The sequence below is a fragment of the Camelus dromedarius genome, chromosome 31 (genome assembly GCF_036321535.1).
Source record: "Camelus dromedarius isolate mCamDro1 chromosome 31, mCamDro1.pat, whole genome shotgun sequence".
NCBI lineage: Eukaryota > Metazoa > Chordata > Mammalia > Artiodactyla > Camelidae > Camelus > Camelus dromedarius.
This window is the reverse complement of record NC_087466.1, coordinates 1,674,542-1,691,264: the sequence shown is the minus strand read 5'-3', so window position 1 is coordinate 1,691,264 and position 16,723 is coordinate 1,674,542. Positions and strand designations below refer to the sequence as shown.

Sequence of the window (16,723 nt, the reverse complement as noted above, 5' to 3'; positions counted from 1 at the left end):
GGACATGCCATGTACACAGGCCATGCAGCCAGCATGCTCAAGCACTCTGGGTGACCACAGTATGCCCCTCTGAGCCTCAGTTTCCCATGAGTTGTCCTGACCACTGGCCTCCTGTATCTTGCACCCATGGCAGCCCTAAGAGGAGCCACCTGGGGCAGGAGCAGAAGACTGTACCACTCTCCTGAGGGAACTTGCCCTGGATGCTTACATGTGAGTCCCTTCCGTCTTCTCCCAAATTTCAACAGCTGCTAGTGCCCCAGCCACTTACTCATCTTGGCCTAGTCTAGAGCTGATTAGGTCCCTAAAGGTGTCCCCACCCCTACCCCACCCTCACGCACACACATATAGTGGGTGAGGACCAGCCCTGCTCCAGGTATCTGGAGGGGGGCCCCTTCTGCTGGAGGATGAAGGGCAGGTAGCCAGGACCATGGTGCAGCCTAGGGGGCACAGCAGCAGGACCCCCACCACCCAGCCTTCCAATCCCTGCCTTGCCACCAGCCTCCAAGCTTCACAGACCCTGGCTCTGACACCCAGGACCAGGTCCAGGCAGCCCTGGCTCACGGGTGGGTAACCAAGCACCTCGTGCTGAGATGAGTCTGAGAAGCAGGTCTGACATAAAGGCTGCCAGGCCTGGCTAGCTGGATGTGGCCCTGCCATCCCAGTGTCCCCATCAGCCCTGTCAATCCAGCCACAGCCCTGGGAAAACACTCCCTCTGATCTCAGCCTGGGAAACCATCTCCTCCCAAAAGAAAGAACACCAAGGGCAGGCCTGGAGGTCCTTGGGTTGGGAGGGGCAGTGGGCGGGGAGGGTGGTGGCCTGATCTTCAGGCCAAAGCCCTCAGGAGGCCAGGGCAGTTCCAGGCGATGGGAACATCTCCCTGAAGGGGTTTTGACCCTCGTCAGTGCCCTTTGGGCTGGAGGCCAGAGCCCCTTCAGGCCTGGGAGGGCTGGAAAGAGCGCCTGGCGCCTGAAGGGTGGCCTCAGGGTCATGGGCTGCCACTATCCCCATGTGGCCCATCCAGCTGTTCTGCTCCCCGCCAAGTTTGGGGGGCAGGCCTCACCCCTTGGAGTGCCTGAGGTCCAGGGGGCCACAGGGGTGGACTTCGTACCCAGGCCCACCTAGCCTCAGTTCCAGCCTCCCATGAACTGGCTGTGTGGACACCTCAACCACAGGAACCCCAACAATCACACAAACTCCAGGCACCAGCACTCCCACCTTCTGCCCCTCGCACCCATCGAACCAGGGGCTGGTCACTCCATCTGCACGTTAGGCAAGGGGTACAGTGGATGTGGGGCGGAGCCCAGGAGGCCTAACCCGACTCTACATCCAACTTCAGAGGTCTCAGGGTCTGGCCACAGAGCAGACAGGGACCACACCTCCTGGGGCTGAGCTGGGCAATGGCCAGTCACCTTCTGGGCTGCAGGTTGAGCCCAGGCCTTGCTGGAGCCATCCCCAAGCCTTCCCCTGGGCCTGACTCTCTGACTGACACCTGCAGTGAAGGCAGGGAGACTCCATGGAAGCAGAACCTTCAGTGTCACCAGGCTTACTGCTGAGAACAGACCCTGCCCAGCTGCCTGGTCCCTGAGGGCTCACTCAGGTAGACAGTTCTATTCTGAGGCTCAGGCTGTGTCCTGCAGCACAGCCCCGAGGGGGACTCCCAGTCCCTTTGGGGTCCCACTTTCCTCCTCTCCTCTGAAGCCCCAGGAGGTCTTGCAATAAGCCACTGCATGCTGGCTTGTGGACCACTTGGGCCCCTTGATTGCTTCCCCACTTGGCCACACATTTTCACCCTTCCTGAGTCACTGGGCTGTTACCTGTAGGACAAGCTGTTGCCAGGCCATCGGCAGGGGCTGCCCACTGCCCATGCCACCACTGCCCACGCCAGGCTGCTGGGTGCGCTCCAGCTGCAGGGCCACATGGCGCCGCTCCTGCTCCAGCGCCCGAGTCAGCCGCTCGAAGCGCGCCTCCTGCTCCTTCACCGAGGCCAGGATGCTGGCAGCCGAGTGCACACTGCAGTCCTCCATGACCAGGATGCTGGCTGGCTGCAGGCAAAGCAGAGCAAGGCCAGGGTGGGGCCAGGGCGGAGGCCCTCCGCCCACCCCACTCACAGATCTTACGATTCACTCCCAGACCAGAGCATCCAGCCCTCTGGAGAGAAGCCACATTGATTAAATCCTAAATTAAAAGCCATTAATCCAAGGCTGGCCGGAAGCAGCAGGCTCCCTCCCTGTGGCGTGTGGAGCTCTGACCCAGGCTCCCTGCTTCCTGTGGGGCCCAGCAGAGCCCCAGACCATGACAGCTAGGAAAACCAACGCCCAGGGAGGGAAGAGGCCAGTGTGGGGGAGGGTCCCACAGCTGTCCACGAGAGAGCAGACCCCGGGTCTGGGGCCCCAGCTCTGTCTGCCTGAGGATGGAGGCACCAAGCCTGCAGGCCGAAGCCTCATGCCCTTGGTGACCTGGAGGGCAGCACTGGGGTGGCTGGGAGACAGACCACTGACACCTTCTGGGGTGGGTCATCCAGAAGCAGGGAAGACCTAGGCCCACTCCCCGACACCGTGCCCTCCGTGGGTCCCCAGTGCCCCAGAGGATAAATTTTCTGATGGCAACTGAAAACGCTATTTTTATATTAAAAGCAATAAATATGAGATAACATGGAAGGCAAAATGTGAATGAACTTTTAAGACAGATCATGAGACTTCAAAGATGATGGGATAGAGGTAAGCTCAGACTCACTTCTGCTGTGGCCGTTGGGGGCCTGGGGCTGGCAGAGCCATGTGCAGGACCTCAGTGACCCTCACTCTCCTTCCTGGCAGATGCCTTCACAGCCTCTATCCCCTGTGAGGGCCCCATGCTGCCTGCTGGGCTGACCCCTCGCCCCTACCCAGACCCCAGCCTGACTTCCTGAGCCCTCACCACACTCGTCTGTCACCCGCAGAGTGGATTTAGCAAGAAGACAGAGATGAGCCTCGCCTATCCTGGGGCGGGGGTCCAGGCCTGGGCACCCCGGGAGTGGACAGGTGGATGGACTGGTGAGTGGATGGAGGGTGAAGGGTAGGAGGCCGGTGAGGCGGTGCTTGTGGGAGAGGGTGGGCGGGCACATGGGCAGCGGGCAGGGGGAAGAACGGGAGTCCAGTGGAGGATGAGTGAATGGACAGTTAGGTGGATGGAAGGGAGGGCAGGAACGAGGCTGTGAAACAGTCCTGGAAAGAGGGAGCTCCTGGGGGCACTGCTGTGGCCAATGCTCGCTCCCCCCGGAAAGAGCAGGCACCTCGGAGGAGCTGGGGAGACGCTGACCCTCCCCTGAAACCCTGCCCACACTTGACGACTTCCTGCTGAACCAGACATTCCTCCTCAGAAGGAGTCCGGCCAAACCCAGCTCCAGAAAATCAAATTATGGGGACCGAGTCCAATCTGGGTTGAGGAATTAGAGGAATTTCCTAAGGGTCAGGCCGGCAGGGGAGGCAGGGGGAGGCCTGGGCTCCAGAGCTGACCCTCCACGGCCATCTGTGGGCACACTGCCCACTGCGCCTGTCCTCCACTAGGGGACGGAGGGGACTGGCTGCGAGTTGAGCCCCCTTCACACACCCAACCCCCAGCCCACTGGATGAGGAGATGGTGCAGGAGCAGAACCCAGGCCCAGGGGCACGGGAGCCCACCCTTCTGGGAGGGCACCAAGTCCCCCTGTGCTGCCAGCATAGAGACCTGCTCCCCACACCACTGACCAGGCCTGGAGAGGGCCCATCTTCACCCCATCAGCCCTGCTGTGGTCAGACAATGCCCACGGCCGTGGGGGTAGTTTCTGGCTGAGCCCACAAGGACGGGCACTGGGCCAAGGCTGGGGGCAGGGCCGCAGCCAGAGGCCTGGGGTGTGGGGTTCCCACTGAGTGGGGTGCATCCATTCATCCCAGCCAGGACTGCAGGGTCACCCGCAGTCAGTGTAGGGCCTGGGGGACTAGACAGGAAGGGTCTGTTCTCGACCATAAAGCAGTGGAAGAAACCGCCAAGGAAAAAGGGCCAGCTCGCCTCTGTGAGAATGAAATATTTCTGAACATCCCAAAAGGACCACATGTTGTGGTTGTGGCTTCTGCTTTTCACATGGAGCGAGCGCTTCAGACGAAAGACAAGCGTGACCGCACCCCTAGACTCGACTCCGACCACAGGAGCCTGCGGGCACGTGGGGACACGTCACACTACTCTACTGTTGTACATTTATAATTTTCCATGATTGAAAGTAGGAGAAAAAGACAAAAAAACCAAAATACCATCAACACACTGGGATCAATTCTTTATACTATCTGGCAGAAAAGTGACATCCTTCATCTATTAAGTGCTCTTACGAGTCAGTAGGAAAAACCAAACCCCAACTCTAGGTGAGCAAAGGTCATAAGCAAGGTGCGTGGTCCAGAGGGTGAGGTGCAAAGGATGAGTGTGGAAAGAGTCAACATGCATGCACGCACACGTGTGTCACACACACAGAGTGGAAGGAGGGCGTCGCCGCGCAGCAGTGCTCTGGGTGGAGGGTCCCGGCCTTCAGGCTGCAGCAGGTCCAGGGTTCTGCACATGCCAGTGTTCTAGCTGCACGAGCTACTGCTGTAGCCAGAATGTAGGTGACACGGGAGAGCAGACACCTGCCCAGCAGTCCGGGCAAGGGAGTGTGAGGCCAGGAAACTCTCCCAGGGGCCTGGGTGGTGCCATTGCCACCAGAGGGGAGCAGCAGGGTTTCACAGAGCTGGGAGAACTGTAATTGAATTCAGCCTGGAAATGAGAATTCCCTAGCGCAAGAGGGACCCCTGTAGCACCTGGATCAGACACCGTGGAGGTGGGGGATGGACAGAAGTGGCCACTCGGTGACCCCCTCCTGCCCCCAAACTGTTCACATGGACTCCCAGCAGCACCCGCTGACCACAGAGGTCCTGTGCAGGGGCGGTATGGTTTGTTTTCCCAAAGGGCTCCTGCCCTGCACTGCTGGGGCCCCCTAGGCCAAGGGTGAGCCATGTCCAAGGCAGCCCTGATCAGCCCCAGGGCAGGGGGCTGCTAGACTGGTGGTCCAGGGGGACCAGGGGCTGTGGGGTGCTGATGCAGGAGGCTCAGGGTCAGGTCAAGGCAGGGACACATCTGGGGCCCATGGAGCCTGAAGTCTGGGGAGCCAAGAGTCTGGGGCCGGGGCCAGGGAGCATCCAGGGACCTGCAGGCTAAATATGGCAAAGGCAGGCCTCACCCTGGTGGAAGGGTGGGCTGGGTGGAGATGAACATCCCAGCTGCGGCCCCTCTCCAGGGGGAGGCCTGCGCCACCATTGGCCCATAAAGGGTCTCCGTTTGAGATTTCTGCTGGGGCAGATCACAGACTCTTTCTCCCTCTGCCGACTGCGGCATACCCCATCTTCTGGGTATGCCTGGGTTCCCTGGGGCCCACCTTTCTGGGTGGATTCGTGGGATGGGGATGGACAGCAGTCCTCCAGGCCCCAGGCTGGGGCTCACGGCAGCCTCCTCGCTGCCCCTCCTGCACCTGACCCAGATTCCAGCTGTAGCCGCAGCCCGCGGGCGATGCCCAGCAGGCTCCAAGTGTGGGGTCTGGGCAGGGAGGACCCACCTCCTCTGTGGTCTCTGCAGCAGCCAGCCCAGGGGCACCCCAAGGGCTCCAGCAGGGAGAACTGGGGCTGGCAGTCACAGAGCTCTCTGGTGGCACCAGCAGCCCACCTACTCCAGCCAGACCATGAGAGGGGAGCTTGTGGGGGTAAGAGGACCCACTACGTGGGGTGGGCTGGCCCGTTGCCTCCTCCAGGCTGCTCCTAGGAACGTGGCCACCCCGGCCCCCCATTCTACCTCAGGGACAGCAGAGCAACATGTGGGGAGTTCTAGGGGCCCAGGTTCAGAGCCCCGCCCCACCGCACTCTGGGGAGGGCACATGAGGCATTCCTGGGGAGGGGCCTGAGGCTCACAGCCAGGCTGGGGCCAAACCCAGTGGATCCACTTGGCACCAGGGCCCGAGAACCCAGGTCCTACCTATCCAGGAAGGAGCCAAGAGGCCCGAGAGCCCCTGAGGGCCCCACAGAAGCACAGCCGGGCCAGTTATCTGGCCGGGCCAAGGGCCACCGGCCTGTGTGCACCAAGAAAGGAACACCCTTTCTCCTCAAGACGCTGGACCCCTTCTTCCCAGGCTCCCTCTGTCACCATGGCAACGCCCAAGCTTCTCTGGGAGGGACAGAGCTTCTTTGTGGTGGCACAAAGCCCCTTTGAGGGGCGGTGGGGTTCAGCCCCTGGGAGTCTGTGGCCAGTAAGTCTCTGGGGGGTGAGGCAGGGCTCCTCAGCCCAGCCCCCACCAAGGTGGCAGAACCAAGGAAGCAGAAGCAGGAGAGCCTGGTGGTTAGGGACTGAGACCCTGATCCCAGGTACCACCTGCCTGGCTTCTATGGGAGTGTCCCTGGGATGAGCCAGGGCCCCCAGAGGAGGTTCTCTGCGGGGGCCTGGGGACGTCCCAGGGTCTTCCCACAGTTTTGACAAGAACCAGCTCAGTCTGGACAAGTGGAAGAGGCACTGGCTGCGGGGGAAACTCCCTGCCAATGGGAAACCGGGCTGGGGACCCAGCGGGAAGCAGCACAGGGAGTCTTCAGTGGGCTGGCAGGTCAGATGGTGGGGGTTTGGGACCAGGTCTGCTAGGGGACTGCCCTCGCATCTGAGCCCAGCCCACTCACAGCCTTCCCTGTCACAGGGGCTCCCCTCTCTGCCCCCCTGCCCTGGAGGAATGCGGCTGCCCAGCTGGGTGGCCTGGGGCAGCCTTGCTGCAGCCACCACCTCGGGACAGACTTGGACAAGAGAGAAACTCTCTACAGCCTGGCTTGCTTCAGGGGTGGGGAGATGGGACCCCGAGGGCAATGTGGGTCCTGAGCATGGTGACAGGGACTCAGTGCAAAGCCGCTTCTTTTACCCCAGCGTGTTGCCCCATTAACACCCCCGCCTTGCGGTCAGGGAAGCTCACCCCATCCCTGAGCCCCCCCTGTCCCAGTCTGCGGGTCCTGCCACTGCTGACCATGCACTTGGCAGAGCCCCGACATGCTGGGCGGCCTGCCCGGGCAGCCCTCCCAGTGACCTCCGTCTGACCCACTGGAGCTTTGTTACCCGAGCCCCCAGAGTGGGGGTCATGGCCCCCGGGCAGCAGCATGGGGCAGAGGGGCCCCAGGAGAGATCTAGCCTTTTGTGGGCAGATCCATGAAGGGCCCGGGGGGCTGTCAAGGGGCCAACCTTGCCACAGCAGCACCCCCCATGGTCAGCAGGCAAGGGCCCCTGCACCCTGCAGGGCCCCCCTCCCCCTCCCGCCTGCTCCCCACCAGCATTCCTGGGAGCTGCTGACACTTCTGGGCACAGGGACCTGCCCGCACAGACCGTGGTCAGCAACAGAGGGCCACCTCCCACAGCCCTGGGGGAGGGGCTCCCAACAGAGACGGCCCGCGGCCTCGCTGTCCAGAAGGAGGTTCCCTGGTAAGTGGGAAACTGGTCACTTGTTCCCTGGTCGGGAACACACTGGGGCCCAAGCAGGGAGACTCCCTGTGGGCACAGTGCCCAAGCCCAGGGGGGTGACAGGTGTCAGGAAGACCCTCCAGCTGCCATGGGCAGAGGCAGGGTGGCTGTGGCCACCTGGCCCTGGATGGATCAAAGGTGAGTGTGGGTGAGAGACCAGAGCATGTCCCGGGGAGGGAGGTTCCGGGCCCTTCCAGCCTCCCTCCCGACCCACAGCATCACAGGGCCAGCTCCCCTCTGGTCTGCCCTTGCCCAGGGTCCCATGTGGCCTCCAGCCAGCAGTGGCTCCTCCCACCCTCCTAGGGCCTCCCACTCCCTCCCAGAAGCTGAACTGGGCACCAATCCCTCTGTTCCTGACCCCTTCCCTTGCCTGGGAGCCAGCTTGGGCCTCCAGAAGCCGGGAGTGCCCATAGCAACAGGTCCAGACACCACCAGCCTCCAGCAGACAGCAAAGTCCCGCCTTTTATATGCAAATAACCCAGTGGGACTGGGCAGGGGGCTCCACCCTACCCCCACCCAGTGCAGACTTGGGCCTGGCAGTGTCCCTGCCTGCTTCCCCCAACCCACACCCACACTAGGAGAGCCTGCTGGGAGCTGGACCTGCCTTTGTGCCCAACTACCGCCAAAGGGAAGTGGGAACGCTGCAGCAGGCATGCCGACAATTTCCGGACCTCCTAAATCCCACCCGAAGGCACACACATGCAGCCACCCACACACATCTCCACGGGCACCCCATGCCCGGCCACACTCTGGGGTTTCACCTGCCCCAGAAAATGGTGGTGGGTGTCCTGAAAGTCCTGACAGGTCCCTGTGGTGGGAGAGGTAGGAATAGGGCTCCTGGAGGGTCAGCGTCCTGGGCAGATGCTGCACTGTCCTGGACACCTGGCAAGGCTGCCCCACAGAGACCTCTGAGACCAGGGAGGCCCCTGACTCCACAGCTGCAGTGCCCAACCTCCGGTCCACATGGCGGTCTCTGTGTGATGGGGGGGGACATGGCCAGGACCCTGGACAGAAGCCCCCAGCCTGCACAGACCTGCCCCAGAGCCCAGTTCCCAGGGCAGAACCTGCTGCCCTTGGGGGACCCGGGAGAGCTGCCGTTTATTGGCACGAATGTCAGGAAACAGCTGATATGTATCCTCAGAAGGTTAGAGCCAGCACTGAGTGGGTGAGCTGGGAACAAAGCATGAGGAGAAGGGTGAGCTGAACATGGAGGGTTACGGGGACTGAGAGGCAAACACGGCAGCCTGGACGCTCTGCGGGGCAGCAGACCAAACCCACGGCAGTCTGGCCCAACCGGCAGAAAAGGATAGAAAGCCACCAAAAGCGGGAAGGCAGGAGTGGAGGAGAATGGATCCCCTAGGACAGGAATTCCCTCAGGGAGACAGACAGGACACCGGGAACTGCCCTCAACAGCGAAGGCCTCTTGCAGGGCTGTGAGTGCTGCCTTGGAACCTAAGCTTTCTGCCCAGAAAGCAGCTGAGACCTGGCCACACTGAGGTCTGGATCCTGCTGCCTGCCGGGCTGTCCACATCCTGGAGGGGCTGGGTGTCATCCATCCACAGCAACCTGCCGCCCGCCCTTCGCCGCTTGGGCTGTAGGCACTCTTCTACACAAGGAACAGCTGGCAGCTCTTTTAACAGGATGCCTCACTTCCCCCTTCACCTGAGAGCCTGCAAGAGTTAAGTCCAGCTCTGGACTTCCTTAAGGAAACATCGCTGGAGGTTCTGGGACTTTCAGAGACGATTTGTCCCCCAGGCCTCAGTGTCCCCACCCTGTAACCTCGGTGTCCCCCCGGCACTGTGGCCCAGGGGCCCCAGGGGCGCCAGAACCGCCCTCCAGGGCACAGAGCGAAGGGCAGGGCTCGTTACCCTGCAAAATGCAGAGAGCAGCAAGTACATTCAGACGGATGGTGGCCTAATTAGGGTTCCACAGAGAGTGAAAGCACTTGGAAAAGGAAAGTTTAACTAAAGGCATGTTTGAAATACCAAACCCATCAATTGCAAGCGTCAAGCTGGCAAGATGTGCCGGGGGGTGGGGTGCCTCCTCCCCTACCTGACACTGGTGAGAGAAGGGGGTCCTCAGGCGTCCCCCCAGCACAGGACCTAACTCGCAGGGATGGGCTGACGATGCCAGGCGCCCCGGCTGAGGGCCATGCTGCAACAGGGGATGGACACCTAGGGCCTGGCGAAAGGCCACTTAGCAGCCCAACCGCCCAGGTGACAGCCCAGGCAGGGGACAAAGCAGAGCCAGGGAACAGCCTGATGCTGACTGTGGCTGCAGTGCCGCTAGGGGCCCCAGGGAAGAGCTGAGGGGTGCAATGAGGCTGGTGGCCATGGTCAACACACCAGACGGCCGCTGGGGGCCTGCAGAGACTGCCCAGCGTGGCTGGCCCTGCTGCACAGCCATGCCACCGGCCGTGAGTCACCAGGGCACAGAGCGCCCCTGCACTGAGCCCTGAGTGCGGCCTGCAGGGCCAGGTCCAAGCCTGAGGCCCGCTTGGGGGAATGTTCCTCTTCCTGTCCCAGCGGAGCAGCACGTGCTGCGGGCAGGAAGGGGCTTGGGGCTTCCCTGGGGCTGTGGCTCCTGCCTCTCATGCTGAGCCCACAGGAGGATGACCCGAGAGTCCAATCATGGAGGCCCCAGGATGCCTGGCTGAGAGTCGCTCACAGCCGAGAAGGCGGCCTGCCAGCAAAGCAGGCAAGATCACCACAAGGCAGGCAGAGTGGGCCGCCAGCCCCAGGCAGAGACACAAACAGGACACACGCACGTACCCAGCCTGGTGGTACCTGTTCGCCCCCCACAGCATGACACAGCCACTTGGGCCAGGGACAGCTGCGTGGGACAGCCCACAACGCCACATCAGGAGATCCATGCCCTCCCTGCAGGGTGGCGCAGGGACATCCCCTCATAGGGAGCTGTGTGTTCACAGGCCGGATGCCAAAGAGGGGCCTGGATCATTTTGGGGACTTCTGAGGGGCCTCCCTTTGGTTACTGTTCTCAGTAACCAAAGATGCTCAGACGGACTGTGAGGCTCAGGGAAACCAGGGCAGGATGTGCATGGGCCTGCACACTGAGTCCCGGGGAGGAGGCCCCATCGGCATGGACCGGCACGAGCCTGCAGACTCAGTGCGCAGGACGACTGCGACCTCCGAGAACAGGGACTGGTCAAGGGGAGGCCCTGACACCATCTTTTTAAGGGGGCTGCGGGCGCCTGCTACAGGGACCTTGAACCTGAGGACACAGAATGTCACATCTCCTGTTTCTGGTGACAGAAAACGTCAGTCAAGAAATAGTTCAGATACAACCACAAAAAGAAAGTTCAACCCTCACCTCACGTTCACATCAGTAAACTCTAGATGGGTGAGCCCCCAAGTGTAAATGCTAACCTGGAAACACCTGCAGAAAAGATGGAGGTGCACTTACCCAGCCACGTGGCAGGAGGGCATGTGTGGAAGGACTAGAAGAAGAAAGACTCCAGATTCCAGCACAAAACATGGAACATCTCTGGACACGACCCCCGTCATGAACAAAAATTAAAGGGCTGAAAAGAGCCCACAGCCGCCAGCAGTCAAGGAAGAACTTACGGCTGCCCTGACACAGGAACGCGGCCCTGGGAAGCCCCGTGTGGGCCTCAGAGGTGCAGCCGAGCTCAGTGACCCCCCGCTTCCTCCTGGCTCCCCCTTCTAGGGGAGCCCCGCCTTCGTCCCTGTCCTTCAGTCCATACCAGCACTTCTCTCTGTGTGCTGCCCTCTCAGCCAGGCAGGGGACTCCCCAGGGTAGGGTGGGGGGGTCGGCCTAACGGGGTCACAAGATCTGGGCAGGTGCTAAATGGCCAGAGGTGGGTATGGAGACACATGGGGGCTTCTTGTCTGCCCTGGAACCAATTCAGTCCCAAGGCTCCCTCTCCATGCCCCTCGGTGTGGGCAGAGCAGAGATGGTCCCTCTGATGCCCACGGCAGATACGAGGGCAGGCCAGAGACAGGAGAGAGAAGGGCCCAGAGAGAAAAGGAGGAAACCAGGACCACAAGGCAGGGAGGGAGGAACTGGGAATAGACAGGAAGGAGCATGGCCCCTGGCCCTCTGCTCTGTCTTAGAGCCCTGGACATAGGACACTTAGGCATCTGGAGGCTCCTGAGTCTGTGGCCACTGCCTTCTTGCCACCACCCAAGTGCAGCACAGGCAGGGGCAGGCCCTCCACACTGGATGCTCAGGGACACTGAGAATCCACGGGGCCGGGTTGGCCGAGCCCCCCGAGGAGACGGTGTCAGGTAGGGCAGGGGCAGAGGACCGGACTGGGGAAGCCACCACACTCTGCAAATCAGGCATCGCAGCAAACTGACAGCCAGGGCCAGCGGCCTTACTGCCCCCCACATAAGGTGCCAGGGGACACGAGCACCACTCAGCCTATGTCCCTGCCACACTTCCCAGGCACCAGACCTCAGTGCTGCTGGCGCTGTGATCAGCAGAGGAGCCCACAGGGTGGGGCCAGCACCCAGGGCCCTGGCTATGGTCAGAGCAGTCACAGCCCCTCGGTTACGTGTTGTTAATGGCTGCTCCCCCAACGCCATGAACTAATGTGGCCATGTGCGCCAGAGACCACAGGGCCCACAGAACTAACTAGTTACTATTTGGCCCTTTCAGACAAAGCCTCCTCCTGGCCTCAGTGCCCTCCTCCTGGTACCTGGCATGTGGGCCCATCACCTGTCCCCACTGGAGACTCCAGCCTCCCCAGGGCAGCAGGGACCATCCTGAGCTGAGAGGTTGTGTAATACCAGGTGTCCAGGTCAAGGAAGGTGTGGATCAACCCCAGCGAACGTCCCAGTGGGCTGCCCCCACCACAAGCTCATCCCTCAAGCCAGGCGTCCAACCAGTATCTGCTGTCCCCACACCCAGGCCCCCAGTGAATACAAGCAGGTGTGGCAGGAGGACCCAGGTCCAGCCCTGCCAGCCCAGGGTGCTGTGCCCACCCACGGTGAGGCTAACCTGAAGCACACACCACTCAGGGCCATCCCTCCGTGGACCACACTGCCCGGCCCACCACCTGTGTGTGAGGAGGGGCTGGACGTCCAGGCCAAACTCAGGTCACCTACCTGTCTTGAGGTGAGATCAGCATGTCTGGACACCCATCCTGCCCGCTCCACGTCCTGCAGGGAACCAGAGGGTACCTGGTGAGGCCAACCTGCAGGGCTAAGTCTCTTCTAGGTGAGGCCAGATCCCCAGCTAGGCACTATTCTCCCTGACCCGAGGGCATCCCATGGTGCCCTGGACACAGACACGTTCCCACCCAACGGTGTGTGCTCACCTATCCCCAACCCACTGGCACCATCATGTCTGCAGTTTGCATCGGCTGCTAGGGTCCCTCCTGGGCATTTCTGACGCTGTTAACTATACTTCAAAACCCTGACTGCTCAGAGCTGTGAGCTGACCATAATGTCTTTCCCCCTTCCAGAAGGTTGGGTGTGCTCCATTGTGATAAACTCTTACACCAGGGTGCCGTCGGCCCGGGCAGGGGGTCATGGCCCCCAGAAGTCTGCCCCCCCACCTGCCCAAGGGACAGGCTGCCTGCATCTCCAGAGGCCAGACCTGCTCTGTGTCCCTCCTCGGCCAGCAGCCCGCCTCCTAGCCCTGGGACTGAGGACCACGAGGCTTCCTGTCATGGCTGATGGCCTGGGGACACGTCCCCTCTCCTGGTATCTAGGCCTGGGGACATCGCCAAGTTAGCCTCGTTAAAATGAAACACGGCGGCACAGACAGGCGGGAGGGTCTGGGCTGAGGCTGGGAGGCCATCTCCGGGAGATTGCAGGGGTGGGGGCTCTCTCCCCTTGGCTCTCCAGTGTTTTCCAGATTGTTTCAAGCCTCTGTCCAGTCTTCCTTTGTGGATGTGGCTCATTTGGGGGCCTGAGGGGAGGGGCTTGAAGTCAGGGTGGGATCATGGGGAGAAATCAGGTCCTGGGCCAAAGGCAAGAAAGACCCCCTCCCCCGAGGCTGGGAGTGTGCGTGTGCGTCGGGGGTTGGGGGGGTGTGGTTGGGAGTCTGTGCATGCGTGTGTGCCTGGGGGGAGGTTTGGTTGGGAGTCTGCAGCCCACTGCGCCTTTCCACCCAAGGCAGCAGCTGTCGCTCTGAGCCTGAGGTCTGCAGCTCAGGAATCAGCTTTGGCTCAGAATATGTTTCTGGGATACCTCACATTTTGGCTTAAGTGTTCACATAGATCTCGTTCCACGGAGAACTACGTGCCTTTATTAGCAGTCCTGATAACCGCCAGCCTCTCCCCAGTGCTGGCTATACCCCATCATCTCAGTGACTCTCACTAGGAGCCTGGGGTCAGCCTAACACCCCATTTTACAGATGGGGAAACTGGGTCCAGGCAAAGAAGCACTGGGCCAAGATTCGAACTCAGGTCTTCCTGCTCCTAGGACCCCACTATTCACTCACCCAGATGGGGATGTGTGGCCATGGGAAGAATGTGGCTTCCACCTTGTGGGACTCCAGCAGGCCCAGAACTCCACAAATGCAGAGGAGGGCCAGTAGTCAACACCAGTAAGTGGTGGCGGTTGAGGGGAGGGCATCTGCAGGGCTGCAGCAGGGAGGGGGCCAGAGGGAGCTTCCTGCAGGAGGAGGAGGGTGGGAACAGGGGACTGGGAGGGTCTGGGGCATGCAGGGTGGTGATGGGACCTGCAGCAGGGTCTCCGTCCCCAGAGCGTCTTGTCTCAGCAGAAGCATATGGATGGGGGGTGGGGTGGGGAGGCAGAGCCTGGCAAGAGCCCTTGGGCAGTGGACAGACAGATGGATAGGCTTGAGATATGAAGGTACAACCAGTGATGGGATTTGTGCCAAGAAAGCAGGGGTACCTGTCTTAGGTAGCCCTTCTCAACACCCCCTCAGAGCTGGTCTGCAGGCTCAAAGGTCCCCTGCTTGGCCAAGGATCCTGCACCAAGAGCCTTGGGCCAAGGGAACCACCACCCCTAGCCTTGGAAAGCCTGCTGTGTGTTCGGACCGGGGCAGGAGCCCTCTGCAAGGGCCAGCCAAGAGCCAGAACAGCAAGCTTGGACCACAGATGTCTGATGGCTTGAGGGAGCCCCCATGGGCACAAGTCTGGACGAGGGATGGGGCTCAGGCTGGGTGGGCTGGGTAGACGGCTCGGGGCTCTGGTGGGTGATGAGGAGCCCAGGTGGGGGTCAGGCAGGCCTGCAGAGAGCTTGCTCTGAACTTGAGCCTTGGTCCTGCTCCCCAACTGTAAACCCAGGCCGCCGGTCACTCTGCAGGCATTGTGAGAAGGCACCCCTGTGGTTGCGCTGTTCTGTTTACAGATGACACTGAGGCAGAGAGGCACAGCCCTGTGCTGAGTGGCTGGCTCAGAGATCTCACCTGGTCCCCTGGATGGTGGCAGGATGGCCTATGGGAGCCAGGGAGGCACCTGGGGCACACACCTGAAGGAGAGCCCTCCTCCACTGTCCTTGTTGGAGCCTGTGCTCCACCACCCCACCACCCAGCCCTTGGGCCGCCCTCTGCTGCACTGAGGGTGGTGAGGGCACTGGGGTGCTGAGGGCCTCACCCCAGCGACCCTTGTTCCTCTCCAGCTCCCCATCCCAGATAGGGCCTGGAGAAAGCAGAGCTCTGGCTTCCCAGCGGGTGCCCCAGGAAGCGTCCCCACCGCTGAAGGAGGCTGGGTGGAGCTGGTCTTGACGGGCATGGTGGTCCCGGGTGCCCTCTGGTGGCCGCACTCAGCTGGTTGCTGCTTTGCTAGAGACTGCCGGCCCCTCAGTGTCCACTGGGGCAGTGAGAAGGGCTGTGCTTCACAGACACACACACACCCTTGGGTGGGGGCGGGGAGGGGGATCCACATGGGTGATGTGAGTGCCCACCAGCTCTGGGCTCCTCTTACTGACCTGTGAAACAGGCTGAGCTGGGCAGCCCTCCCAGTCAGAAAGGCCCAGGAATTCCTCACCCCATGTCTCCCCGTTACTCTCTGATGCCAGGGCTCCTGCATAGGGGCCCAGACTTCATCCTAGTCTTGATAGAAGCTAGTAGCAAAGGGACAGATGCCCTCCCCGATCTGAGCCACTGCTGGGGAAGGTCCCAAAACCCTCGCAGCCTCCCTGGCATCCCATAGCACTTGCCCCCAGGACCACCACCCCAGCTCTGCCCCCTCCCTCCCTCTGCCAAGGCCATCCCAGGTCACAGGGCAGATGTGAGGGGCTGGCTGAGGCTCTGGCGTTCCTGGTGTCCTCACCCAGCTGTGCTACGGTTCTTGGCTCCTCTTGGAGGTGCAGGATCCCACTACCTGTGGTCCCCAGGCCTGTCTCCTGGGGTGAAGGGGATGCAGTGAACCCACCCTGAACCCCTGTGCAGCACAAACAGCCTCACCCTCACAGAAACTAGGAAGTACAGAGGGACCCCTGGGACTGAGAAGAGATCAGAGGGGCCACCTCCGGGGGGAGGTGTGCAGCCCAGATTGGGGGGCAGCTCTAACCTAGCAGGACTGAGGGCTGGTACCTGGTCAGCAGGCACTCATGTCCATGTAGGAAAGCCCATAAGGAGAGCAGGCAGGGCTGGCTGGGCTGTGCTCATGTGAACTACTCCCCAGGCCAGGGCTACAGCTCTGTGCCTAGCCCTGTGCTGGGTGCCTGGGGGCCTGAGACTAGAGGGCCTGGGGCGGCTGGGGACAGACAAGGTACTCTGGATGGGACGGAGCAAGGCTGGGGGAAAGCACAAGTTCCAGATTTATAGCCCCACACACTGCTCGGAACTGACTGGCCATGGGTCCAACACTGTCCCAGATCCAGATACACTGAGCACAGGACAGGTGGGACCTGCTGGGGATGTGCAGACCCCTGGCAGCCTGGATCTGGGAGTAGAGGCAGAAGGAGTCACAGTGGGTGGAGGCTTCCAATGCTGACCCGCTGTCTCCCCGGGTTACTCTCCGACGCTCCCTCATGGGAGAAAGTGCCCTATAGGTCGCTTATCATTCCAACCCCCTGGGTTTATAAATCCTGACCTGGCATGTGCCCTGCACGGTGACTCAAGTGACAAGGGGAAGTGGTGTGAGAGGTGGCTTAAATGAAAAACCTATCTTAAAGAATGAAGGGTAGTTCTTTGCTTTCCTTCTTCCTGAACAAGCCTGGAGTCCTCGAGCTCCGTTTTCACTGTGACACGTTATGCAGAGGTTAGAAACGGTGACATATTGTAAGAACCCAAGATTTAATTATT

The 16,723-nt window shown here is 61.2% G+C and overlaps 1 protein-coding gene across 8 annotated transcripts in view; it reads right to left on the bottom strand.

Moving 5' to 3' along the window:
* The window catches only part of ARVCF (ARVCF delta catenin family member), a 34,231-nt gene that overhangs the window by 16,721 nt on the left and 787 nt on the right, over positions 1-16,723 (bottom strand). For 4 of the 8 annotated variants that reach the window (XM_031443238.2, XM_031443237.2, XM_031443240.2 and 1 more), the window contains exons 2-3: positions 12,607-12,660; positions 1,816-2,043 (exon numbers count right to left, since the gene is read on the bottom strand). In XM_031443238.2, coding sequence (XP_031299098.1) covers positions 1,816-2,025 — 210 coding nt within the window. In that variant the 5' untranslated portion in view covers positions 2,026-2,043; positions 12,607-12,660. Of the gene's footprint in view, positions 1-1,815; positions 2,044-12,606; positions 12,788-13,948; positions 14,448-16,723 lie in introns of those variants that run through there. The other 4 variants (XM_064480965.1, XM_064480964.1, XM_064480966.1 and 1 more) reach the window with 4 other exon arrangements.